This window comes from Colias philodice, chromosome 30, assembly GCF_061535455.1.
Source record: "Colias philodice isolate Cphi_HAF_F1 chromosome 30, ilColPhil1 Martin Lab GWU primary, whole genome shotgun sequence".
In the NCBI taxonomy this organism is placed as follows: domain Eukaryota; kingdom Metazoa; phylum Arthropoda; class Insecta; order Lepidoptera; family Pieridae; genus Colias; species Colias philodice.
The window spans coordinates 3,685,193-3,712,208 of record NC_143115.1 but is presented as its reverse complement, the minus strand read 5'-3'; the positions used below and the strand labels follow the sequence as shown (position 1 = coordinate 3,712,208).

General features: G+C 34.8%; 2 protein-coding genes and 1 long non-coding RNA gene across 5 annotated transcripts in view; all 3 read right to left on the bottom strand.

Moving 5' to 3' along the window:
• LOC149475472 (SID1 transmembrane family member 1-like) overlaps positions 1–27,016 on the bottom strand; it is a 52,191-nt gene that overhangs the window by 13,823 nt on the left and 11,352 nt on the right. For both annotated transcript variants that reach the window (XM_089713355.1, XM_089713356.1), the window contains exons 5-13: positions 23,826–24,196; positions 22,970–23,053; positions 21,415–21,584; positions 19,946–20,085; positions 12,687–12,794; positions 11,783–11,894; positions 11,065–11,176; positions 10,558–10,731; positions 9,463–9,583 (exon numbers count right to left, since the gene is read on the bottom strand). In XM_089713355.1, the coding sequence (XP_089569481.1) occupies positions 9,463–9,583; positions 10,558–10,731; positions 11,065–11,176; positions 11,783–11,894; positions 12,687–12,794; positions 19,946–20,085; positions 21,415–21,584; positions 22,970–23,053; positions 23,826–24,196 (1,392 nt within the window). The remainder of the gene's footprint in view (positions 1–9,462; positions 9,584–10,557; positions 10,732–11,064; positions 11,177–11,782; positions 11,895–12,686; positions 12,795–19,945; positions 20,086–21,414; positions 21,585–22,969; positions 23,054–23,825; positions 24,197–27,016) is intronic.
• Positions 14,074–19,394, bottom strand: LOC149475475 (uncharacterized). Its single transcript, XM_089713437.1, has one exon. It carries the CDS (start codon positions 19,371–19,373, stop codon positions 17,976–17,978), a length of 1,398 nt encoding a protein of 465 aa, XP_089569563.1. The 5' UTR covers positions 19,374–19,394; the 3' UTR covers positions 14,074–17,975.
• Positions 14,074–19,531, bottom strand: LOC149475474 (uncharacterized). 2 transcript variants are annotated; one of them, XR_016318076.1, is made up of 2 exons: positions 19,394–19,531; positions 14,074–14,997 (listed from the first exon to the last, which is right to left on the bottom strand). It is a non-coding gene; the product is annotated as an uncharacterized LOC149475474 (long non-coding RNA). The 2 variants fall into 2 exon arrangements; XR_016318077.1 differs by having other exon boundaries at positions 14,074–14,987.

The following is a 27,016-nucleotide window of genomic DNA, read 5'->3' as shown; positions in this document are numbered from 1 at the left end:
CTGTATTGTACACTGAAGGTAAATGGTACTGTAGGTACTTTAGTTCGGCGTCGTCGCTCGTCGGCTTGATATAAAATTACATTCTTGATTTCATTGACACGCGCTATGATTTGCGCGCGGAATTTCTTGTGTTGTGAATTTATTTTTGTATGCTATGCATTTTAATTGATTCAAATTGCAATGTTTCTCTAGTATGCATTTGAGACTATATTGTAAATTGTAATAATTGATCGTGGGTATAGTAATTAATTATTCTAATAACGCAATTAGTAATATATGTATTTTCGGTGGGATTCAAAACAAAAAATTGGCCCGTGATTTTTATGAAATTTCACCACATTGCAAATCACATCAATCATAGTTCATACACATGTATGACGAAAGTGATTAGTATTGTGGCTAACATTGACTCATCAGTTCATCACTGAAACCAGTGATAAATCAGTACCTATATCATATTGTGTTTGAATATTTTTAAACAATGATATAAGTATACAATTATTATAAATCGGTAAACTATCAAAGTAATCACAAACTTGCAAACATTGGTAAAATGTCCAGTAGTTTATGAGCCTATTCATTACAATCAAACAAACAAACAAAGTTTTCCTCTTTATAATATTAGTGTAGACAAACACTATGAATACGATCACGAATGCAAATTCGGGGATTTTCTAATTATTGCTAAATAATAATTGAATTCGTTTTGAAATACTCTATAATTTTTAGTGTATAAATAGACATTTATAATGTGGTGCTCATTTTTTTTGTACTGCTAACGCTATTGTAGGTACCTATTTTCGTTGTTTTATTTCAAGTGAACACGGCCATACAATTTTGTCACGAGCCGCCTATGATTGTAGGTACTTTTGTTAGGCTCCTTCGTCGTCCGCGTCGGCTCGAAAGTTCTTGATTTCATTGTCACGCGCTATGATTTGCGCGCGGATTTTCTTGTGTTGTGAATTTATTTTTGTATTATTATTATTTTTTATTTTTTTTTTATTTTATTGATTCAAATAAAATATTTCACTAGTATGCATTTGAGACTATATTGTATTATGTATAATTTATCGTAGGTATAGTTATTCTTATAACGCAGTTATATTTTCGGTGGGACAATTTGACCCGTGATTTTTCTGAAATATCACCACGTTGCAAATCACATCAATCATACACACGTATGACGAAAGTATAGTGGCTATAATTGACTCATCAGTTCATCACTGAAACCAGTGATAAATCAGTACATATATCATATTTTATTGTGTTTGAATATTTTTTAAACAACGATATATACAATATTATTATAAATCGGTAAACTACCAAAGTACTTCCGAATTTTCAGACAGACAAACAAGTAGTTTGAACACGCAGTTTTCTTATACTAGTAGCAAAAATCAAAACCATAATATTATGTTTCCCTACTATATTTTACTAAAAGTCGAGTGCGTCGAAATCGTAAATAATAATATGTTTTTCACCTTCCTGGGGCCTTAGACAAAGTAACAATTACAAAACGATAACGAAGTTAGAAATCGCAAAAATGTATGGGATTGACATTAGATAGACCACGTGATCTAACGCGGCGTATGTCAATCCCATACATTTTTGCGATTTCTAACTTCGTTATCGTTTTGTAATTGTTACTTTGTCTACTGGGCCTGGTTATTTTCCCATAGTAAATAGTGTTTTAGGTATGTTGTTGTAGGTAGGAATAATAATAATTATTCTTACATGTTGGTTATGAAATGTATATTGAAATAATTTACTTTTACAAATCATTAGTGATATAAGTTTTGAGTGAAAATGCTTGGATCAGCATAATATTATATGGTACTTCAAATACATGTTTTGATAAAAAAAACAATAGTGTAATAAAAGAAAACTGCGTTTTATTGTAATCAATGTTGACAATTTTAAATTCCAAAATTATTGATCAATAAAATAGTTTACACCAACAAATATAACTTTTATTTTTATAACAATCGTTCATAATATAAACCGTAGCAGGTGGCGTTTTGAAGTTCTGTCTACTCATACAGAAAAATGGAAAACTTGTTTTTTTTGTAAACAATTTATTACTCATGTTGTTTGCGTTTGGCAACTCGAAGCGTGGTCTTCCGTCGTAGGTACTTTTGTTCGGCGTCGCGTCGTCGTCCGCGTCGGCTTGATATAAAACATTCTTGATTTCATTGACACGCGCTATGATTTGCGCGCGGAATTTCTTGTGTTGTGAATTTATTTTTGTATGCTATGCATTTTAATTGAATCAAATTGCAATATTTCTCTAGTATGCATTTGAGACTATATTGTAATAATTGATCGTGGGTAGGTATAGTAATTAATTATTCTAATAACGCAATTATATTTTCGGTGGGATTCAAAACAAAAAATTGGCCCGTGATTTTTATGAAATTTCACCACATTGCAAATTATATATTATACAATTACAATTACAATTATTATAAATCGGTAAACTATCAAAGTAATTACAAACTTGCAAAATATGCTTTTCCGAATTTTCAGACAGACACACAATTTTATTAGTTTGTTTTAGCAAAGTAGGTACCTATACCTATACGCTTACGTCGCGCGTCGCGTCGTCGAAAACGGTGCGCCCAGAAACAAACATACCTAATTCAGTTACAATCCTTTTTTTGTTCCGTAATTTATTGTATTTATTCTAATACGATTTTTTTTATTCGTCGGCCAGTTCTACTAGGTATAAAAAGATAAAATTGAAATATAATTATTGTAGCGACAGCCATATTATGTTACTTACTATGTTTTCGTAAATATGTTTTTCACCTTCCTGGTTATTTTCACATAATCTTATCTTCTTATATATAAAAATGAATCGTAAAATGTGTTGGTAAGCGCATAACTCGAGAACGGCTGAACCGATTTCGATCATTCTTTTTTTATTATATTCCTTGAAGTACGAGGATGGTTTTTATGTAGAGAAAACGTAAATATTATGTACCACGGGCGAAGCCGGGGCGGACCGCTAGTATATATATATAAATGAATCGCAAAATGTGTTGGTAAGCGCATAACTCGAGAACGGCTGAACCGATTTCGATAATTCTTTTTTTATTATATTCCTTGAAGTACGAGGATGGTTCTTATGTAGAGAAAACGTAAACATGTACCACGGGCGAAGCCGGGGCGGACCGCTAGTCTTATATATAAAAATGAATCGCAAAATGTGTTGGTAAGCGCATAACTCGAGAACGGCTGAACCGATTTCGATAATTCTTTTTTTATTATATCCCTTGAAGTACGAGGATGGTTCTTATAGCTAGAGAGCTAGTTAGTTTAGTTTTAGTGCAGTGGCAGTGTAAATGTTGTTGTTGAGGTTATGTAAATTTAACACTTTAGTTAACTACCAAGATATAAAGAAATGAGGATAGGACACAATAACTGTTGGTTGAGGTATTTATAAACTCATAATATACTTTTAAAAAAATCACGTTTTAATAAATTTCTAGAATTAAATTAGAACAGCTGATTCAAAATAGCCTAAAAAATCTTAATAATAATAATTACGCTTCACAGCAAGAAGAAATGTACCATATGTACCCGCACAAAGTCGATATTGTGTTGCCTACCGTTCGACTCAATGGCTAGGGTTGTAACTACCTTTAATAATTATTACCAAACTAATAAACCGAGTGATGCGAAATAACCATAATTCTTTTAGAGTTTGATAAAATGATCAGGCAGGTATTTTCTTTAATCCTCTGAATTCTCGGTTACTAAATTGTATCGTTGAAATTATTCTTAATCGCGTAAATTTAATAAATAATCATATGGAAAACACTTTTCATTTGTTTTTTTACTTTCACGCCCAACTACTATACAATAATTACGTTGTTTCGGTATTTTGACGAGAAAACGCAGGAAACATCCGTTGTATCATTTTAGATAGATTGTATATTTTGTATCTGTAGAATTGAAATCAAAGCTATGTATATGTTGTCTCCATTCTTTTCTTATCGGATTGTTGATCCCAATGCGAATGCGTCACTTAAATTTTATAAAAGACAATTAAGAACATCAAAAATAAAGTGATACGTAAATATTTCACAGTGCAATATATTATGTAATTAATAATAATTATATATTTATGAAAAAATAATTACATCAGATTTAATAATAGCAATTGTTTTGAATGTACATAATATGAATAAATGATTACATCATAATAGTAATAATCACAATTGTTTTATTTCCCATTTGTTGCAACCCTAGCATATTTTCATGTAGCAGCAGAAGTACCTACACTGGCGGCGCGGCGGCATCGTGCGACATCAAAGGCATTGCCTTACTAGGTAAGTTTATAATGACTCATTTCTTTTATTATATAATTTACGTTTTACTTTTACAGAATCCGATTCAATGGATTATGAAGACGAGTCACACAACGCCATACGATAGTGATGATGAATGAACATTTCAATAAATGCATGCGTGTTTTTTTATGTTGTTTTGTAATTGTTAATTGTTTCTTAAATAAAGAAATAAACTAAATATTTAAATGATGATTTGTTATTTGCAACACAACTTTATATTTGAGATTCTTTACAAATGTATATTTAGTTTTGTATCATCAAATTTATAAATTTTATTCCATAGTTTTCAAAATTAAATGTAAATTACCATAAAAACATTAATAAAGTAAATCATTGATGTAAGGTCAGGGAACGTAATACATATATACATCTGACCATGTAGAAGCTAAGTCTTGTTGACTGCTGAAGTCTGTAAAGTTTTGTTGTCTGCTGAAGTCTGTACGCAATGAAAATGTCTGCCGTTTCGAAAATAAGTTTTTAAGACCCTAATAAATAAAATATATGAATGGCAGATCTGGTCAAATACTTTCAAAATTGTATTTTTTTCAGCACTTTCATAAGTGTCTGCCAGAATGTTATCCGCGTGATAATGGTCTGCCATTGTTATTTTCCGATAGTAATAATAATCTATTTTCAAATATCAAAATGGCAGACGTGGTCAAATGGTTTCAAAGTTCGCCAAAAATTTCCACCTGTCTTACCTAAGCGCGCGCCCCGTCCACCACTCTGGGCTTAGTGACTCCTCATCTCATGTATAGTAGGTATAGGGGAATCAACACACAAAAATCCAGGTCTGGTCAAATACATACAGGTAGCTTTGCGCTAGCTCTCTAGCTATTACTTCTTATGGAGAGAAAACGTAAACATGTACCACGGGCGAAGCCGGGGCGGACCGCTAGTAAATAATAAAATAATAAATAGTGTATTAGATTTGTTATTGTATCTTGTATACCTACGAATAATTATTCTTACGTCTTGTTGGGAAATGTTCAAATACCTACCTATTGAAATAATTTACTGTTACAAATCATTAGTGTTATTAGTTTTGAGTGAATAGGCATGGATCAGAAATTCAGAATATAATATGCTACTAACTACTCAAATACATACATGTTTACACAACAAACACCACTGACCTCTATAACTATAAGTTATAGAGGTCAGTGGTGTATATATATATATACATATATACCTCTATAACTAATGTATATATATATATACCTCTATAACTATAAGTTATAGAGGTCAGTGACCGTCAGTGACAAACACTATGGATACCTACGCTCGCGAATGCAAATTCGGTGATTTACTAATTATTGATACCTAGTCATTGAATTCGTTTTGAAATAGCCTGTACTTTGTAATTTTTAGTGTTATAGACATTTTATAAAAGGTGGTGCTCATTTTTTTTTGTAATAAATTATCCTGCTACGCTATTGTATTTTCGTTGTTTTATTTCAAGTGAACACCCATACAATTTTGTCACGAGCCGCCTCTGGCCTCTGGGTGAAATCAACCAGTCAAATGATTTTTGTTCTAATTGTATTTTGGTAGTAGTTTGTTTAGAATTTACATTACCATTGTTTAATTTTTATTTTGTATTTGCAGTAAAATAAAAAGATGAAAAACTTCATTAGGTATATTGTACGACACCTCACTCTGAATCGCGCTAGCGAAATTTTTTCGTTACAGAGCACATATACAACTTTCGGACAATCTTCATTGAGGCCGGCCGGCAAATCGAGTATGTCGAGAAACTTCACTTATTCGATGGAGGTATTCTACCTTCCTTCCTCCACAGTTGTGGGACCCCGACGTACATTGAACACGCAGCTTTCTGATACTAGTAGCTAAAATCAAAACCACAGATATGTCTGTGATCAAAACCATAATAATATTTTTACCTATTATTTTACTAAAAGTCGAGTGCATCGAAATCGTAAATATGTTTTTCACCTTCCTGGTTTTTTTTCCATAGTAAATAGTGTTTTTGATTTGTTGTTGTATGAATAATTATTCTTACTTGTTGGTTATGAAATGTATTTTGAAATAATTTACTTTTACAAATCATTAGTGATATTAGTTTTGAGTGAAAATGCTTGGATCAGCATAATATCATATTTGCTACTTCAAATACATGTTTTGATAAAAAAAAAACAATAGTGTAATGTAGGTAATAAAATAAAACTGCGTTTTATTGTAGGTAATCAATTTTGACATTATTTATTTCCCAAAATTACAATAAAATAGTTTACGCCAACAAATATAACTTTTATTTTTATAACAATCCTACTTCCTACTAATGCGAAAGTTTGTGAGGATGTGTATGTGTGTGTTTCACGCAAATACTACTGAACCGATTACAATGAAATTTAGCACACATATAGAACGTAACTTGGACACATTGAATAGGTTTTATCCCGGAAACCCCACGGGAACGGGAACTATACGGGTTTTTTTTTGAAAATGCGGGCGGAAAGCTAATCGTTCATAATAATATAAACCGTAGCAGGTGGCGTTTTGAAGTTTTGTCTACCCATACAGAAAAATGAAAACCACAGGAGATTGCCCAAGTGACTATGGCACTTGGTATCGCAATCAAACTTATTGTGTCAAGATGAAATATAGCTCAATTTAAAGCTTGATGTTAGTACTTTTAGATATGATTAAAGTTTTTATGTAAATAAGCCGCAGTTCGCGACAATAAAAATAAAACAATAGTTTTATTCAACACTTCAAAAAACTACTTAATCGAGTTTAAACTAACGATGAACGTTAAGTTTTACATTTATTACATAGGTAATATTTTAATTTACAAGACAAATGTGAAAAGTAAATCGTAATTTAAACATTATTTCAAAATAACATCGAACAATGCGTCGAACACATTCATTTGACATTTCAAATAGAAAGTAGAAACTATGACATATGACGTTTGCAAGAGAGATAGATATAGGTATGTGTCAAAACAAAACTTTTACTTTTATTTCTATTTATTCGGTATAATTACAACTTAATAGTGATAAATATGATCATTATAAATACAAATAGGAATTAACAATATCACGAACACGTGACACAACTAGTATTTTACCGATTCCATACGTAGTCATACATGTTTCAAAAGAAAAACTTTTACTTTTACTATTATTTCAATTTATCCGGTTTAATTAAGACTTAATATTGATACATATGATCATTATAAATACAAATAGGAATTAACAATATAACGAATACGTGGCACAACTAAAATTTTACCGATACCACCCGTGGTCATTCTCCTTTGTGGGTCATTTGTAACAGGATGGCGGTTCTACAGCGAAAAAAGAAAAATGATGGTCAGAACGCTGATACCGGATACCTTAAGATACTGTAATATAAAATATTACTAGATTAGATAAAATATTATAGGTAATATCTTCACCGTGTGTGACGCGCTTTACATTCACGCCATCTAGAGTTAAATCTTTATCATTTTTGTATACGTCTGTGTGTGTAAACGACCCTGTATGCAATGACAGATGTTAAAACGCATAATTTTACCGAATTGGGTGGATTTTAAGGCAATGATATAACATATTTCAATAAAATATAATATGCAGTAACCGCCATGACTATTCCTAGGTTTGATGACTATTCCAATTACGCAAAAACTCAAATAAACTAGAAATGTAGAATTCAGCGCCATCTAGCGGGATATTGGCTGGGAACAGATCGTTGCAATCACCTTAATACAGCCGTTTATATGCTGCAAATTTTCGCAAATCTCCACATTTGGAAGGGAATCAAAACCTAAAGAGTACTTGTACTGTAGTTTCTGAACTACAGTACAAAATTTCGCACTCAAGTGAGACTCAAGACAGACCAATAATTTGAATAAAATGTGTAAAATTTGCTAATAAACATCTTAAATAGAGAAAAAAATGTGTAAGTGTACACACGTAAGAAGTGAAACTTCTTTATGACCTTATTTTTCAAAAAATAATTTACTATATGCAACTTTACAGAAATACGTCGAATCACGCGTCACGGGATAAAAACAAGATGGCGCGTAACGGAAAAATGTCACGCGTAACGGAAAAATGTCACGCGTAACGAAAAAATGTTACACTAAATTTTTTTCCAACCCCGATAAAGAAGTTTCACTTCAAAAATAACGATTAAAAAGAGAGAAGAAGGGTTAAATAGAGAAAAAAAGACATAAATAGAGTGCACAAGAGATGTTATATCTATAAGTAGGTATTCTTTAATTATATTTATTACATACTAGCGGTCCGCCCCGGCTTCGCCCGTGGTACATATTTACGTTTTCTCTACATAAAAACCATCCTCGTACTTCAAGGAATATAATAAAAAAAGAATTATCGAAATCGGTTCAGCTGTTCTCGAGTTATGCGCTTACCAACACATTTTGCGATTCATTTTTATATATAAGAAGACTAGCGGTCCGCCCCGGCTTCGCCCGTGGTACATATTTACGTTTTCTCTACATAAAAACCATCCTCGTACTTCAAGGAATATAATAAAAAAAGAATTATCGAAATCGGTTCAGCTGTTCTCGAGTTATGCGCTTACCAACACATTTTGCGATTCATTTTTATATATAAAGAAGATTATTATGTATTTATAATATAAGTAGTTATATGGTTTAAATATAGTGTTATTCATTCTCATTGCTGCACCACCTATTGTTTTCACCTCTTTCTTATAATTAAAAATTCCACCCATAGGTTGCCTGGTAGAAATCGCTTAGTAGCGATAAGGCCGCCTTTTTAGCTTTATAACATATTGTCTGTTTCTTTTTTTTTACATGTATTTACTTGGTGCTGAATAAAGTGTATTTATTATTTATTTATCACTAGGTTTCCGTCCGCGGCTTCGCCCGCGCAGTCAAAGAAAAACCCGCATAGTTCCCGTTCCCGTGGGATTTCTGGGATTGCGTCATTTTCCCGGGATACAAAGTAGCCTATGTCCTTTCTCGGGTATCAAAATATCTCCATACCAAATATCATGAAAATTGGTTCAGTCGTTCAGGCGTGATTGAGTAACAGACAGACAGACAGAGTTACTTTCGCATTTATAATATTAGTACGGATTATTATCTCACCAAACTGAAAGTTCATGCTATTGGGGCACACATGATAAGCGGCTGAAAGCAAGCCCTCGCTCACTAGAGCTATACCCATCGCGTACAGCAGACCAAAGTGCTGCGGTATGCCAAGATCTACCTGCAAATATAAAACAATATCTTATTAGGTTCAAGTAATTAAAAAATGAAGACAAACAGAATAAAAAAGTACGAAAAACACTAATTGTATTACCACAAAATAATTTAAGCAGTCTAACTTTAAACCAGCCTCCTCGGTACAGTGGTTGACGCGTGAGCGTAGAACCGAGGGGTCCTGGGTTCGATTCCCGGTGGAGACGAAGAAAAAAAAAATGTCTTGGTCTGGCAGGACACAGAAGGCTGATCACCTACTTGTCCCTAAAGAAAATCGATCAGTGAAACAGATGTATAATGCATCTGCCCCTTACCCCACTTCCCCTAGTGGGGTAAGGGGACTAGTCCGATTTGAAAAATTCTTTCGGTGTTAGATAGCCCATTTATCGAGGAAGGCTATAGGCTATATATCATTACGCTAAGACCAACTGGAGCGGAGCAATGCGGGTGAAACCGCGGGTAACAGCTAGTAACTTATAGAAATAGTAGCTATTGCCCAAAAATGTTAAAAAACATTATGACAGACGTTGTATAAAATATTCATACATACATTAATTTTATGTTCTTTCAGTTCTTTGGCATATTATGGTATATTATGTACTTACATATTATTATGTAAAATTAAATTGTATATTGACATGATTTTAAAAGAGCAACTATGGAGTTTCTTGCCGGTTCTTCTCCATAGATACTGCTTTCCGAATCGATGATAAATGTTAAAAATATGTAATGACGTTCGAAAGTGTATCTGGAAGAAGTCTAATTGAAATAAATAAATGTTTGAATTTGTGAGAGTTCAGTTGTTTATTGTAGTTGTGTTTTGTATATTATGTATGTGTGTAATCCATCGTATTTGTCGTGGTCGTGGATAGATTGCTTTGCATGCCGGACAAATCTTTGTGGTTTTTGGCATGTTAAATTATGTAAAATGTATTTGTTATTGATAAATAAATAAAAAATAAAAAAAATTGTAATACTCACATTATCATCCTTATACCGTCTATGCCGATGCCACACTTCGGCCAGAAACAAAGCTCCCAATAGCACATAACCCAGATTCGAGTACACGTGGTTGAAGTCCGATAGTACCATCAAAGGGTGAGCGCAGAGAAAGTTGAAGTAGCACAGATCCTGGTTACCCGATTGGTTAAGTAGCTGAGTAACATAAATTAGTATCATTTAATTAAATAATAATGTAAATATTCATCTATACTAATATTATAAAGCTGAAGAGTTTGTTTGAACGCGCTAATCTCAGGAACTACTGGTCCGATTTGAAAAATTATTTCGATGTTAGATAGCCCATTTATCGAGGAAGGCTATAGGCTATATATCATCACGCTAAGACAAACAGGAGCAGAGCAATGCGGGTAAAATTGCGGGGCACAGCGAGTATTTAATAATTATACTCTGATTAGTAACTGACAGAAAAATATAATATTTTTTATATGAATAAAAACTAATATGCTAAAATGATAAAATGCTTACCCTCTGATAAGTAACAACAAGTTGTATAACAGGCAGTGTATAAAACACAGCTACCGTCAAAACGTTCCATAAATACATTTTCGAGCGGGCAGACAAAACCCGGGGGCGACATCTGTAAAGAAATATGTAAAAGTATCAGTAAATTAAATATTAGGAAAAATAAAACTATAACTCATTGATTTAATACTAATGATTCGCCCCGGCTTTGCCCGTGGTACATAATATACAGGATGTAATCGTTAAGTGTGCACAGGCGATTATTCCGTAACTATTACAGATATCAAATATCCTTAAGATATACTTTTAAACTAATATCAGAAGTAATATGTATATCCAACGAATAAAATGACAATAATTTTTTTTAATAAATCGAGAAATATCCAAAAATGTTACCATACATTTAGTATGTAACTTATGTACTAGATAGAATCCTACTAATATTATAAATGCGAAAGTTTGTGAGGATGTGTGTGTGTTTGTTACTCTTTCACGCAAATACTACTGAACCGATTACAATGAAATTTAGCACACATATGGAGGGTAACTTGGATTAACACATAGGATAGTTTTTATCCCGGAATTCCCACGGGAACGGGAACTATGCGGGATTTTTTTGAAAACGCGGGCGAAGCCGCGGGCGGAAGGCTAGTAACAAATAAACCAAAAAAATACTTGCTTTTAAATAATAAAAATTAGTTTAAAATGTAGAAATACTGACCTCGACAAATTAGCAACACACAATTTATTCCCGTGTAGATAGAGATCTTTCTCTGTGTTTATGTCATCTAGTGTGGACAAGTCAGAGTCGGTATCTGATGATGAACTACCCTCTGTAATAAGAAAAATATTTATTGAAGTGAAACTTCTTTATCGGGGTTGGAAATAAATTTAGTGTAACATTTTATCGTTACGCGTGACATTTTTCCGTTACGCGCCGTCTTTTTCTTATCCCTACCACACGTGATTCGACGTATTTCTGTAAAGTTGCATATAGTAAATTATGTTTTGAAAAATAAGGTCATAAAGAAGTTTCACTTCTTACGTGTGTACACTAGTACACGCACACATTTTTTTTTATTTATGTAACAAAATATGATATTTATGCTCACCATGATAATGATAATTGACAACAATATTATAGGTTGTTTACATTCAATAATAATAACTAAAAACCGCATTCAAGTTGTCAGGCCTAGACCAAATTTAATTGGTACCAACTTTCAAATATTAATGAAGAGTTCCTCCTCCTTTTTTGAAATCGGTTAAATACCTTTTAATGATGGTTCTGATCTATACTAATATTATAAAGCTGATGAGTTTGTTTGAACGCGCTTATCTCAGGAACTACTGGTCCGATTTGAAAAATTCTTTCGATGTTAGATAGCCCATTTATCGAGGAAGGCTATAGGCTATATATCATCAGGCTAAGACCAACAGGAGCGGAGCCACGCGGGTAAAACCGCGGGGCACAGCTAGTAATTAATATGGCAACAACCATGTTGGTAATTTATTGAATAATTTTAATAATGTGTCAAACAGTACGATCATAATTGAAAAGTTGAAAATAATGACAATTATAATGATGATCATAAATCAAATCAAATCAAATCAAATGCACATACCTATGGTATGATCCCCATCGCAGTTCCGGCTACTGCCGCTTCTCTCTGCGCGTGTTGTGTGCGACACTAGCGAGCTGTCGTGTGGAGTAGATGGCGCTAGTAGAGCGGCTGTTGGTCAAATCAAATCAAATCAAATCAAATTTGTATATTTCAATTTTGGATTCAAATCAAATGTGTACGTTTCATTGTACAATTTTATAATATCAGATCTGTACATGTCATTGTGTATAACTAGCTTTCCGCCCGCGGCTTCGCCCGCTTATTCAAAGAAAAACCCGTATAGTTCCCGTTCCCGTGGGATTTCCGGGATAAAACCCATCCTATCTTTTAATCCAAGTTACCCTCTATATGTGTGCTAAATTTCATTGTAATCGGTTCAGTAGTATTTGCGTGAAAAAAATAACAAATATACATATTGGTTGAAATGGTTGTTAATCATCTCAATAGATGGCGCGCGGTGTGTCCCTTCAGACACATAAAACTGAAAGAATAGAATAAATTCGATTGCTCTGGCGGGTCACGAGTGGCTGAGTTGGTCAGGCATCCGCCCCGGAATGGCGCGAAGGATGCGGGTTCGAGTCCCGCCTCGTGATCGAATTTTTTCTATTCTTTATAAATTTATATTTATAAATTTATATTAACAAATATACATACAATTACATCCATCCTCATAAACTTTCGCATTTACAATATTATACATAGTAGGATAGGACAATATTGGATTGAAATTAAAACTGATTTGATTTCATTTGATAACATTCAATATCAAATCTGTACATTTGATTAAGGGCTGATTTTTCAATCCTTCGTTAAAACTTATTCATCGAATAACGTATTAAACTACCATTTCAAAAATGTATTCTAATTGTCCGTATTTGACAGTTTACAGGTGACATTTTAAAATGTTCCTGTAATACTATATTGGACGGATAAATTTTAACCAAGGATTGAAAAATCGGCCCTAAAACATTTTCATATATAGTGTCATAGCAGATAATATTTTAAGGGGCTGACAAGACCAATTTTGTTAAAATTGAAGTTATTTGAGCAGTTTTTTAAGAAAAGATATTTATTCTAGCCCATCAAAAAAAATACATGTTAATATTCATCATATTTCGATGACCGTAGACGGACTCTATACATAATTGGACTGACGGACAGCCGAAATCGGCTCGATAGAAAATAATTGCAAAGATTGGTCTTAAACGATTCTATGTCTTTATTTTTTTGACGTACGGGTCTGCAATTTAAAACACGAAGTCAACATATTCATACCTGAACCTCTAACGAGTCATATTTTACATATGAACCACACTTTTCCTTAAGGGCCGATTTTTTAATGTTTGGATAAAACTTATCCGTCCAATAAAGTATTGTGACAATTCAATTTATTTTATAAATGGCAGTGCTGCGTTGCCACAATTTTGCCAATGTCACGTTGTGGATAGTTTTACATCTCATAGATTTATAAGAAACTGAAATGTATCAGTCAAGCGCAGATATCTACAACAAAAAAATGACACACACAATATATAGAAATTCCCAACACCAGGTTAATTTAATTGTTATAAAGGACGAACAGTAAACTATGTACAAAGTATAACATAAAAACTAAAATCTACAATATTTGGACGCTTGATAAATTTTCACAGTTTTATTTTGTTAGAGATAATAAATTTAGATATAACATAAACAAATCGAGTACTAATTAATGAGAGGAGGGATTGCATGTTAGTAGGACGAGGAACGGTAGGAGGAAGGTTATCATATAGGGAAGAATTCTTTGTACAGTTAAAAAAGATATGGTCCAGGTCGGCTTCATCAATACCACATTCACAAATTGAGTTGTCCCTCACCCTGATTTTTGCTAGATGCACTGGAGTACTTGCGTGGCCTAGTCGAATACGGCAGATCGTAGAGGTAACACCTTTGGGGATGTCCTTATATTTAAAAAACCATGGTTTTGGAGGAATATCATTTTGTATAGAGCGGTAGAATTTGCCCTTACTTCTACTTGACATAGACCAAAAATCCTTCCATGATTCAAAAAGTCTAGGGCGCGCAAGTGCAACAATGTCATGTGAGTATGTAAGTACATGAGTCTCTGATGATATATTAATGGCTGCTTTAGCACACAGGTCGGCGGACTCATTACCTGTGATACCACTGTGTCCAGGAATCCAAGCCAAGGTAACATCAATATCATTTACTTTGCATTCTAACAGGACTTCTTTTAATTTAATAATTACCGGATATTTCACCTTTGAACGAAATTGATTAGAAGTCAATGCCTGTAAACAACTTTTGGAGTCTGTGAAAATAATCGATTTAGTCAGCTTATGAGATAGGACGTAGAGTACCGCTTCTAACAGAGCTAAAGCCTCGCCCACAAAGGTAGATGTTACTGGAGGGCATTTACGACACAACATAATGGCAAATTTTGGCATCCAGACAGCTATACCCACGTTTTCAATATCAGAGGTTTTTGAAGCATCAGTGAAAATTGGAGTCCATCCATTCCAATTTTCAGCTAAAATGCTGTTGAATTTATGATTGGCGTCGGGGGATTGTTTTGAAATTTTAAAAAATTCAATATTTGGGCGAAAAAGAAGGGACTCAAAAGGAGAGCAAAAGATAGGATTGGAGGGGGATTTATACAAAGTATAGGGTAATGCTAAAATAAATGAGTAGGATTTTAAGAGGGGGAACGCTGAGTTATTGTCAACTAAACCATGTAAAATTTGTAATCTAGCAAGGAGAGGATGGGAAGAATTTTGAAAAAGTTTCCAAATAAATCTATCACACAAGTACTGTTTCCTAAAATGAAGAGGGGGGTCACCGGATTCTATTTGTAAGGCGTTAATTGCTGTGGATCTCATAGCACCTAGAATAATCCTTAAGCATTTAGATTGGATTCTGTCCCAAACTTGATTGCCGGCCTTATTACATGGTTCCAATAAAAATGAAGCATAATCAAAGTGGCTACGGACCACAGCATTATACAGGAGCTTCTGAGAGAAAGGGTGCGCGCCCCAGCTAACTCCAGACAACGCACGCAAAACGTTAACGCCTTTCTCACATTTCTTAGCGATGTAATTTGAATGGACTAATCCAGTCATTCTGGAATCTAAATATACTCCTAAAAATTTTACATTATCATGAAAAGGGAAGGGATCATTATTATAAAAAAGGTTTAAAGGAGGAACTAATCTTTTGCGGGTGAAAATTACACAAGAGCTTTTTGAGACGGATAAAGATAGGCCATGTGGGTGTAACCACTCATGTAGGTAGTAGAGCGCACTATTTAAATTACATTCTATTTCAGATATAGAGGATGAACTGCAGTATAACGCAATATCGTCGGCATATTGTAGGATGTTGCAAAAACTATTTACTGATGACTCCAAATCATAGGTGTACAGGCTATATAAAAGGGGGCTTAACACAGATCCTTGCGGGAGACCTTTCCAAATGGATCTAGGAGAGCTTAATGATCCATCAACTCTTACTTGGATTGATCTGCACATAAGAAGATTGCAAATGAACCTTGTTAACCTCTCGGGGATACTCAGCTGATGCAATTTTTGCCTGAGTATTGGAAGAATAACATTGTCATAAGCACCTTCTATATCTAGAAAGACTCCAGCAAGGAACTGCTTTTTTTTAAAGGAAATTTGGATATCAGTAGTGAGGACGGCAATACTATCTAAAGTGCTAAATCCCTTGCGGAACCCAAATTGAGATTTAGCCAGGATATTGTTATTTTCAACAAACCATTCTAGCCGGTTTTTTAATAAAATTTCCGTTATTTTACATAAAGTGGAGGACAGGGCAATTGGGCGATAGCTGTTAGGATCTGATGGGTTCTTGTTTGGTTTAAGGATAGGGATTACAATTTGGGTTTTCCAGGATGGAGGAATGAAGCCGGTGGAAAGGAAATAATTTACTAAATCAAGAAATAATACCTTAGTCTTTTCTGTTGATTGGACTAAAAATGAGTAGGGAATTTCATCAATACCAGGAGATGAATCTTTGAGTCCATCAAGGGCACATAAGAGTTCATCCATGGAAAAAGGCGAGTCTAGGTTATTTGTGGGAGGGAGAAAGGAGGGTGAGGAGGGAAATAGGTCAGAGGCAGGGACGGTGGTAGGAGCTAATTTATTTATAAACTCATCTAACCAAAGGGAGGTATTGTTAGAGGTTAAGGAAATTGGGGAATATGACTTTCTAAACCTTTTAATTTGTTTCCAGACTAGAGAAGGAGGGGTTTTAGGAGAGAGGGATTCACAAAAATTTAGCCATCCAGAACGCTTTTTGGAGTTAAGAGTTTTTTTCGCATTAGCTGAAATCTTTTTAAAGTTTAGGAAATTTTCTGGTGTCATACTAGAAATGTATACTTTTTCCGCATCAGATCTTTGGCGAACAATATCTGTACATTCCTGATCCCACCAAGGAGTAGAGGGTTTATAATGAGATGGTTTTTTCTGAGGGATATTAGCATTGGCAGATGAAAGGATGGAGGATTCAAACTGGGAATAAACAAGCAATACATTATTAAATGAAATAGGGGGAAAAAGATTAATTTTATTTTCTAAAGAGTATGAATAATTAGACCAATTAGCTTTAGACAGGTGGAATTTTAGAGACGGAACATATTGGGCTTCGGGGATGTTATGGTCAAAGGAGAGGAGGATAGGAAAATGATCACTCCCATGGGAATCAGGGAGAGTGGACCAATTACAGGACAGAGATAAGGAGGGGGAAGACAAGGACAAATCAACAACACTTTTAGGATTTTGATTAGGTAAAACAATATGAGTAGGGGAGCCATTGTTTAAAATGCATAAGTTGAGATCATCAAACAGTTCTAATAGAGATACAGCAAATAGGTCGGACTTATGGGAGCCCCATGAGGTGTGATGGGCATTAAAATCCCCCAAAATTAAAATAGGACCGGGGAGAGAGGAGAATATATAGTACAAATCAGGAATTAAAGAGGAACAAGGTTTCGAGATATATATAGATAAAACAGTAAAATCAAAAACTTTTGCTGCAACAGCATTGATATCCTCACTATGATTGGGAATAGGGATTTGGGAGAAGGGGATACATCTTTTAATAATCAGAGCAGCACCGGCATAACCGTCGGCTCTGTCATTGCGTAAGCACACATAATTAGGGATGGTAAAACGAGTCTTAGGAACTAACCACGACTCAGATATGGCAAATATCACAGGGTCGTATTCGTTAATAAGGCTGATGATTGAATGTTTCTTTGGTCGAACGCTTCTAGCATTCCATTGTATCAGGCTCTTCGGAGCCATTATTTAATCTGATAGTGTCAAGAATTCTGAATAACATTTCTTTCACGTTGTGCGGTAAGTCGACATCACTACATGTTTTAATGATGTCATAGAAAAATGTCAGGCAGGAGATGAGGACGTTGCTCTCTCTTTGAGATCTGGTAATAGGGGTAGTGCCTGATAAGGCACACCCGTTTTGCGGTTCTAGTTGGGGATCTCGAACAATGTTATTATGGGTTGCTTTGTCATAGCCTTTTCCAAGAGGAGCTCTAGGACGAGGCATATAGAAAACGGTTTTCTTATAAGAGGACGAGGTAGGGGAAGAGGGCGGATTTTGAGAAGAGTATGTAATTGAAGAAGAAGGGGTTTGACGGGTTGCATCAGCAAAGGATTTGCGGGACATGGGGAAACGTAGGGAAGCTTCGGAGTAAGAAATGTTTTCCTCAGACATAATATGTTTTATATTTTTTTGTCTTGAGTGTTCAGGACACACTGGGTCCGTAGCAAGATGGGAACCTGAACAACTGATGCATGAAGCGGCAGACTCAGAAACATTGCAATCAATGCCATCATGGTCCTTTGCACACCGGAAGCAGCGAGGTTTTGATCGGCACTGGGATTTGATATGCCCAAACCTGCAGCACTTCCGGCATTGTATAGTTGGAAGTTGATATTTCTCAATAATTAAGGAGGATTTATATAGGTAGACTCTATCGGGTAATTTTTGTCCTTGTAAAGTTAGGACAACAGTAGTCGTCGGAATCCACTCAGTAGTTTCATCAGTTTTTCGTTTTCGGTTGAGTCTACGGGCCTTTAACACCATTCCGAAGCCTTGGGGGATCTCTAGAGCTTCTACACATTCTTGCATGGAAATGTCAGTAGGAACTCCTCTAACTATTCCCATGCGAGAAAAATTATAGGTAGGGATGGATGCAGTAAGATTGTTATTACTCAATATTGGATTATGACAAAACTTGTTGGCGTCATCAGCATTAGAGAATTCAACAGAGACTCGATTCCTACCTATCTTTTTAATGCCATCACGTTTAATATTATTAATACCATTAGTAACTAAAAGTTGGCCTACCTTTACAGATCTCAAAGTTGAACCAGAAGCAAGATCAGTTTCATTTTTACATAAGTGGACAAGGAATGGGCCAGTGTCTGCTTCCGAATACCTTCTTTCACCCTCAGATAACATAGGGTGAGTATAAACTGTCTGGATAGATGCCGCTATAGGATTATTATCCACAGAAGTTTTTTTTAGTTTTGTGACGTTTGAAATATCGTCGTCCAAATGCCTTTTGTGAGGAAGGCGAGTCTGTACATTTTGGGAGGGATCGTTAGGATCAGGAGGATCCGGCGGATCCGGAGGGATATCCATACTTAGATTAGTATACTTACCACTAAACACTATACAATACAACCACCACCAATAAAAACAAAAAAAATCGTAGCTTGAATGAAATATACACCAAATAGAAAACTATAATGAAAAATTTTTCAATAACACGTGCTTTCACTACCACAAACAAGCATCGACGCTCTGTGACAATCCGTCCAATAAAGTATTACACGATAATATTAAAATGTCACGTAAACTGTCAAATACGGGCAATTAGAATACGTTTTTAAAATGGTAGTTTTATATATTATTCGACGAATAAGTTTTATCCAAGCATTGAAAAAGGGCCCTAAATCACATATTTTCTTATTATTTTCTTCTACGACGTGGCCCCGCCCAGTAACAGTGATTACTCTCTCGCTTGCGCACACTGTCCAATTGTATAGGAGTAAACGAGAGCGTAATCACTGTTACTCAATCATCAATTGGGTCTTGTCAGCCCCTTAATGTAACACAGGCTTTAAATATCTACAACTATATTAATTTTGTACCAATTTAACATTTTAATATGTATATGTAACTTAAAAATTAATAAAAAAAAGAAGACTCACCGTCAGAACCATTAAAATTCCTTTTCCTTTGAAATATAATAACTATTATAAAGGCGACGTAGAAAGACAGAAAGAATGCCAAAGCTGCACCCGCTGCTATCATGTATTCTTGATATGATATCGTTTCAATAATCCGCAAACTGAAATAAAAAACAAATAAATAGCTTTAATACTCAATACTAATTTCTTTATTTATTTAAACATTATTGCGCTGTTAGAAATAGATTTTTAAAATTAGAACATAATATGTAATCTATACTTATCACTACATAGTATAAAACAAAGTCGCTTTCTTTTTTTTTTTTTTTTTTATTAATTTACCATTTAGTAACACTATATAACCTTTACAAATTTTCGCCAAACTGTAAAACAGTTTGTTGGCGTTGCGCTCCTACTTATTATAGATTAACCTAGGTTATACATTGCCAAATTAGTTAGTTGGTAAACAAACACTTAAATACCGCTATAAATGACATACATAGTATAAAACAAAGTTTACATAGTATAAAACAAAGTCACAAGTTCACTGTCCCTATATCCCTTTGTATGCTTAAATCTTTAAAAATACGCAACGGATTTTGATGCGGTTTTTTTTAATAGATAGAGTGATTCAAGAAGAAGGTTTTAGTATATATTTAATTATGTTTAAGACAAAGCGGGCGAAGCCGCGGACGGTAAGCTAGTGAATATTATAAAGCTGAAGAGTTTGTTTGTTTATTTGAACTGCTAACGCGCTAATCTCAGGAACAATTATTTCGGTTTACTGAAATTCGGTTTATTGTTATTTATTTCGGTTATTTGAAAAATTATTTCGGTGTTAGATAGCCCATTTATTGAGGAAGGCTATCAACAGGAGCGGAGCCACGCGGGTGAAACCGCGAAGCGCAGCTAGTGATATAATATAGCCTATAGCCTTCCTTGATAAATGGGCTATCTAACACCGAAATATTTTTTCAAATCGGACCAGTAGTTCCTGAGATTAGCGCGATCAAACAAACAAACAAACTCTTCCGCTTTATACAGGGTGTCCCACTATTGGTATACTAAGCGCGAAGGAACTTGTAGTTTTGCATACACTGATCACGTAAAAAATACTTAAAAAAAAATTGGATCCAAAATTTTTTGCTAAATTTTTCCTGAAAATCCGTGTTTTCTTCTCTAGCTTCGCACAGCCGGCATATACTGCTTCTCTAATATGAGCATTTTGTCTATGAAAACATAATCTTAAACGATAGCTCACGTGCTGGTGGCAAAGTTGGGCAGGTTGCTTGTTTTGGGTGTACACATAAAGTTTTAAGAATTCATCTATTTGAAAAAAAAATGCGTCTGGATTTTTTAAATTATTTTTTACGTACTCAGCGTATGCAAAACTATAACCTCCTTTGAGCTTAGTATACCAACAGTGGGACACCCTGTATATCAAGTATAGATATTATAGTTAGGAATATAATATTTCAAAAATCTCTCACCTGAATGTTTTAACTCTACCATCGTTAGTCGGTACACTGATCGACTCGTCCCACCCGAAATACTGGGCCATTTTCGGTAAACTCGTGTTACTAGTAGCTCGGCCTGTACAATCCTCGTCTGACGTCTTTACTATGAACACTATGTAGAAACCGACGGGGAACGTGTCTTGCTGTTAAATAAAAATCAAAAAATATATATTAAAGTACATTTTTGACCACTTTTAAGTACCTAATTTGATTAAATATATTTAAAAAGTATATCATTGTGGTCGAAAAATAATTTTTAATGGGCCTTTTTCACAATGGGCAGCGTTGGGCGAGTAGAGGCAATCACGATAGTGTAAACCTAAATAAATAAATAAATTTATTTTCCAATAAAAACTTATTCTAATTTACAATATGTCAGACAATTTATATATTAACTAGCGGTCCGCCCCAGCTTCGCCCGTGGTACATATTTCGCAATAAAAGGTAGCCTATTTTCTTTCTCAGGGTCTAAAGATTATCTGTGCCAAATTTCATCAAAATCGGTCCAGTAGTTTATGCGTGAAAACCATACATGCATACATACATACATACAAACCTTTCCTCTTTATAATATTAGTATAGATGTACACCTGTATCCCTGTATTCCGGCTCAAATTCAAAGTCAAACGCAAACATTTATTTATTCAATTAGACTTCTTATCAAAGCACTTTTGAATCGTCATTACATATTTTTGAAGTGAAAACTTCTATAGCGGCGTTGAGCACTTTTTCTGTAATGGGTATAAAATCTTAAACTCGCGTCAGGACACGTGACCTGATCGAAAAAGCGTAAGACGGATGGATATCAAACATGCTCAACGTTAATAATCAAGTTTTCACTCCCGGAGTGCAACCCGTCTATTTTTATCATTTACCACCGATTCGGAAAGCAGTATCTATAGAGAAGAACCAGCAAGAAACTACATAGTTGCTGTTTTAAAATCATGTCAATATTACAATTTAGTTTTACATAATTATGTAACTACATAATACATATAAGCTTACACCACTTTCTCCCCTGAGTTACAATAATTTAAGTGCCAGCATGTTACAATATTGTTGTCTATTATCAGCCGTCATTCAAATCCAAATTTCAAATTCATATATTTGCCAATAAACACGGTGTACAGAGATGCTACAATACAGTTTTCCAGCATGTTTAATGCAAATTATTCAAATTCAAATGCAAATTCAAATTGCTTTATTTGCAGAATGTAGAATTACAAAGATGTTTGTAAATACAGATAATATAGATCCTTAAACATTCTGCTCTGTCTTTGTTTCAAGATATTATTCATACATATCTATACTTAAAAAAATTGTGTCATATAAATCAAAAGTCAACCAGCCATATCAAATTATCATTGTAGATGTCTATTCATAATCGCCGTAATGGCGGCAAACATCGACGATCATTTGTTGGGCCAACGCTGCCCATTGTGAAGAGGGCCCGTTAAATATACAAACATATAAATAATATTTACAATATAAGTACATATAGGAATTCATATACATAATATTATCTTACCGTTAATGTAATACCTCCTCGCCTGGTCATCGTTAAATAATAACCATCGTATAGAATATCTCTTTCATTGTCGAATACAGGGCACTGAAAATATCAGTTTTTCAATTATATTGTTATTTTTATTACCAAAATATCTCAATAGGAGTAATGATATCGTTAAATATAGAAAAAAAGAGCCGGAAAGGCCTTCAAATAAGTCCTGGCTATTTTTTTTTAACAAATCTTTGATTAATATAATCATAATAATTAATTATTTCGAAATACTATAAAAGTAGTTAAAATTTGATGAATAAATGTTTCCTCGGCTTCGAAAAAACATATGCAATATGTCACTCAGAAGTAATTCGATAAATTTAACTGTCTACCGGTAAAATAATAAAAAAAACATCGGTTTTCAAGTTCATTAGTTACAAACACACAAATATTTATTCTTGAGTATTATTACCAACATTATAGAAAAATAAGTTCTTCTTTCTCAGTTCTCTCATGTTCAGTTAAAAACTGAGTAGTTTTTAACTGAACAATACATATTAAAAATTTATTTTACAACATTACATTTTTACCGAGTATCATAAGACTATTTTCAATCCAATTTAAGCCAGGGAAAGCAACAAATTGTAAAAAAATCTATATTTCTATCTCCCGTAAATACCTACATTAAATAAATGCAAATTTACAATAAATTAAAATTAAAAAAAAATACGTGTGTCACTCGAGGACTGCCGCGGTAAAGCTATTTCATAGCATCGCATCGCTATGCGGGTTAGAGTGGGGGGTGTTAGGATTTTTCGTTACGGAATTTTTACATTCGGTCGCCGCGCTCAAAGTCATGCAATAGCATAAAAAAAATACATACCGAAAAGTTCTGAATAGAAACAACAGCGCATATATCATCATCCGACTCAATCATGAGTATCACACTTTTGGGCCTCGACAACCATCCGTAGGTTTTATCCAAATTTCTGTTCACAAAATATTTCCCCCCACCCTTTCCAGTACACAAATACTTCTTCCTCTCCCTTTGTGTTGCCAGATCGACCACATTATTTTTCCCCTGGTCAAACGGGTAGAAATAATACTTTGGCTGGCTTGGAGTACTCGTCAAGTTTGTTGTTTCGTTCAGTTTTATATAAAAATCCTGAACCGTTTCAACTAAAATTGTCACGTTTATCGCGTCTGGTGATGAGGATGTCAAGTGCACTATAGGCGTGTTTAATGTAGATATATCTGCGAACAAAAATACTTGTTTATAATACTAGCCCGTATAATACTGTCCCGGAAAATGATTATGCCTTTCTCTTATTTATCTTTCGGAGCCACGCGGGTGAAACCGCGAAGCGCAGCTAGTTAAAAATAATAAAATATTCGATCTTCAAAAGCGACATACAATCATTATAAGCTAACGCACACACGATTAGACGTCAGAGTGGGATGGCATTATTCAAGTATCGTGAGCGAAAGAGACAACCAAACTAAAATGTGGCTAATTAGCCACATTTCTCGCTATTAACTTGTAATATCATTGGCCATAAGACATCATGGTATGGGGATCTGTTCTATGCATGAAAAAGAGCGTGATTTATATATTTTAAATCCGTTGCGTAGTTTTAAATATTTAAGCATACATAGGGACACAGGGACTGAGTAAGCGACTTTGTTTTATACTATGTAGTGAATATTGTTGGTTTAGCCTGTCTATTCTCTTGATACGTGTTGTCTATATGAAAATAATATTATGAAGGCTATAATGAAAGAAAATATCTAGCAATAGCGTGTGTGATTTTATTTGAAAAACAAATATTTACGTATCAAAGGCCCGCAGTACACTCGAATCCATTTGTCACTGACTGTAGCGTTAACAGAAAGAGAAAGGCGTATGTGAGATACAATGCGAGAGAAAAAGACAGGATGATAAGTGACAGCGGCAATGAAATAACTTGAAGTGAAACTTCTTTAGGCGCGTTGAGAGTAAAATTTCAAGGTCGCGTCATGGCAATACCGTCACGTCGTGGAGTAAGGCGACGATTTTGGTATTTTTGAATCTTGCCAAAGAAGTTCCACTTCTGACACGTGTGCTCGGCACACACGCTCTTTTTTATTTTCAATATTTTTTGTCTAGATTTAGATAACTCACATTTTAAAGCTAAATGAGCTAACGCTGTCTCATTACAAACACAAACTAACTAAAAACTAACGTATTAAAAGTTAAAACCATGGTTTAACTAAAAGTCTTGTTACAAATAAAAATTATTTTATTATTATTATGTTTCTCATTTCCATAATACTCGGGTACCACCAGAAGGACAGTACCCGGATCTTTGGAAGGCTTACGTGGGGACACGGGTCCAACACGCAGAGGCCCTTTCGAGAATTTCAATGTGTTGTGGGACACCAGCCGCAGCCTGCCCATGGCTGCACTATAGAGATACAGCCCTAGGCAGTCCGCGGCCGATGTAGGACTATTGCAGGGTATGGAAATTTAATAATTGGGCTATGGATTGGGATGCTAAATGGACTGGTATTGGGGACTATGGGAAACTATGGCACCTGCCTTTCTACTAAAAGAAAGTAAAAATATGTTGGCAGGTGGTGACTCGCCCTCTCACTGTATGGGCCCCCGAAATAGGTCGCTGCAAAAGTGCGACAAGGGGGCAACATATTGTGAGCAGCTAAGGGTGGAGAGGCGTCCCTGGACTTTTAACTACGATCACGCGCTCCCTGAGGGTCCAGCATCACGTGCCCACTCGCCACTTACGATTCGCATCCACCCTTCGAGCTAAAAGCTCTCGCGACTCCACTCTGGCCGGCCGGTTAAGGCAAGCCAGAGGTGGGGGTCCTGTCCTCGTCAGGCTTCACTCCGACCGGCCGGTGAAGGCGAGCCGGAGATGAAGACAGGGGCCTCCCCCGGGAGCACTCGGTTCCCGCGGGGTCGCTACTCCCCGACACCCCGCCACAAGTTGTCCTGCGGGTTGACTGATTGCACGGGTGGAATATCTATTGTCACGTAGACCATAGATATTCCAACCGTGGGCGATGGGGTCGTCACATCCCTACGCCCTTATTATTATTATTATTAAATATGTTATACTAGCGGTCCGCCCCGGCTTCATATTTCGCAATAAAAAGTGGCCTATGTCCTTTCTCGGGTATCAAAATATCTCTATACCAAATTTCATGCAAATTGGTTCAGTAGTTAAGGCGTGATTGAGTAACAGACAGACAGACAGAGTTACTTTCGCATTTATAATATTAGTATGGATGTGCTATTTATTAAATAGGTTTGAAGTTGGTGCCGAACATTAAGCACTTAGTATTAAGCCCGTGCACCGACATCAAACCTTTTTAATAAATAGCACATATAAAAAAATCCAAAAGTGCACGCCTCATAATTTTTTTTTAATAAATATTTATTAATTATTATTTTTGTTTATTTAATAACAATTAAACCACATCGAATCAGATCCTGAAAAATGAAAGGGTTCTATTCCTGAGCATACTCAAGCGTAAGAGAAAAAAAAAGACTTGATTAGTAAAGTATTTCGGTCGCTATCGTGTTAACAAGAAAAAGGATCCGCACATACAGACACACGGACGTCCAAGACAGAACTTTTTTAAACTGTTTTTTAACTAGTTTAAATAACAAAAATGACATCAAAAATATCATGAACGTTAAAAATAGTGTTTTTTCTTAATATGTGTGTGTATGTATTATCTTACAAGTGCAATGTATGATACATAAAGACATTTTAAGTTTGAAAAATCAGATGTTTTGCGCGAAGTGACAGTAGTACCCACCTCAACGCTTCGCTTATGAGGCGTGCAATAATGTGTATACTCTGTCCATTATATTATTTGCTTTTTGACAGCTCCACGCCTATGAAGGATTGTATTGTCTATGTTAAAATGTCATACAAATAATTATTGTACTTCATGGACCGGCCCCGCCCACTTAGTGATGTCTACACAGAATTATTCAATGATGGGTCGATAGATTATAATAATCGATAGAAATACTCTTTAAAATATATCCGATACAGAAAAACTCTT

What these genes read in the sequence shown, in the direction of transcription:
- LOC149475475 (XM_089713437.1), bottom strand. Translation starts at nt 19,373, where the DNA reads ATGGATATCCCTCCGGATCCGCCGGATCCTCCTGATCCTAACGATCCC.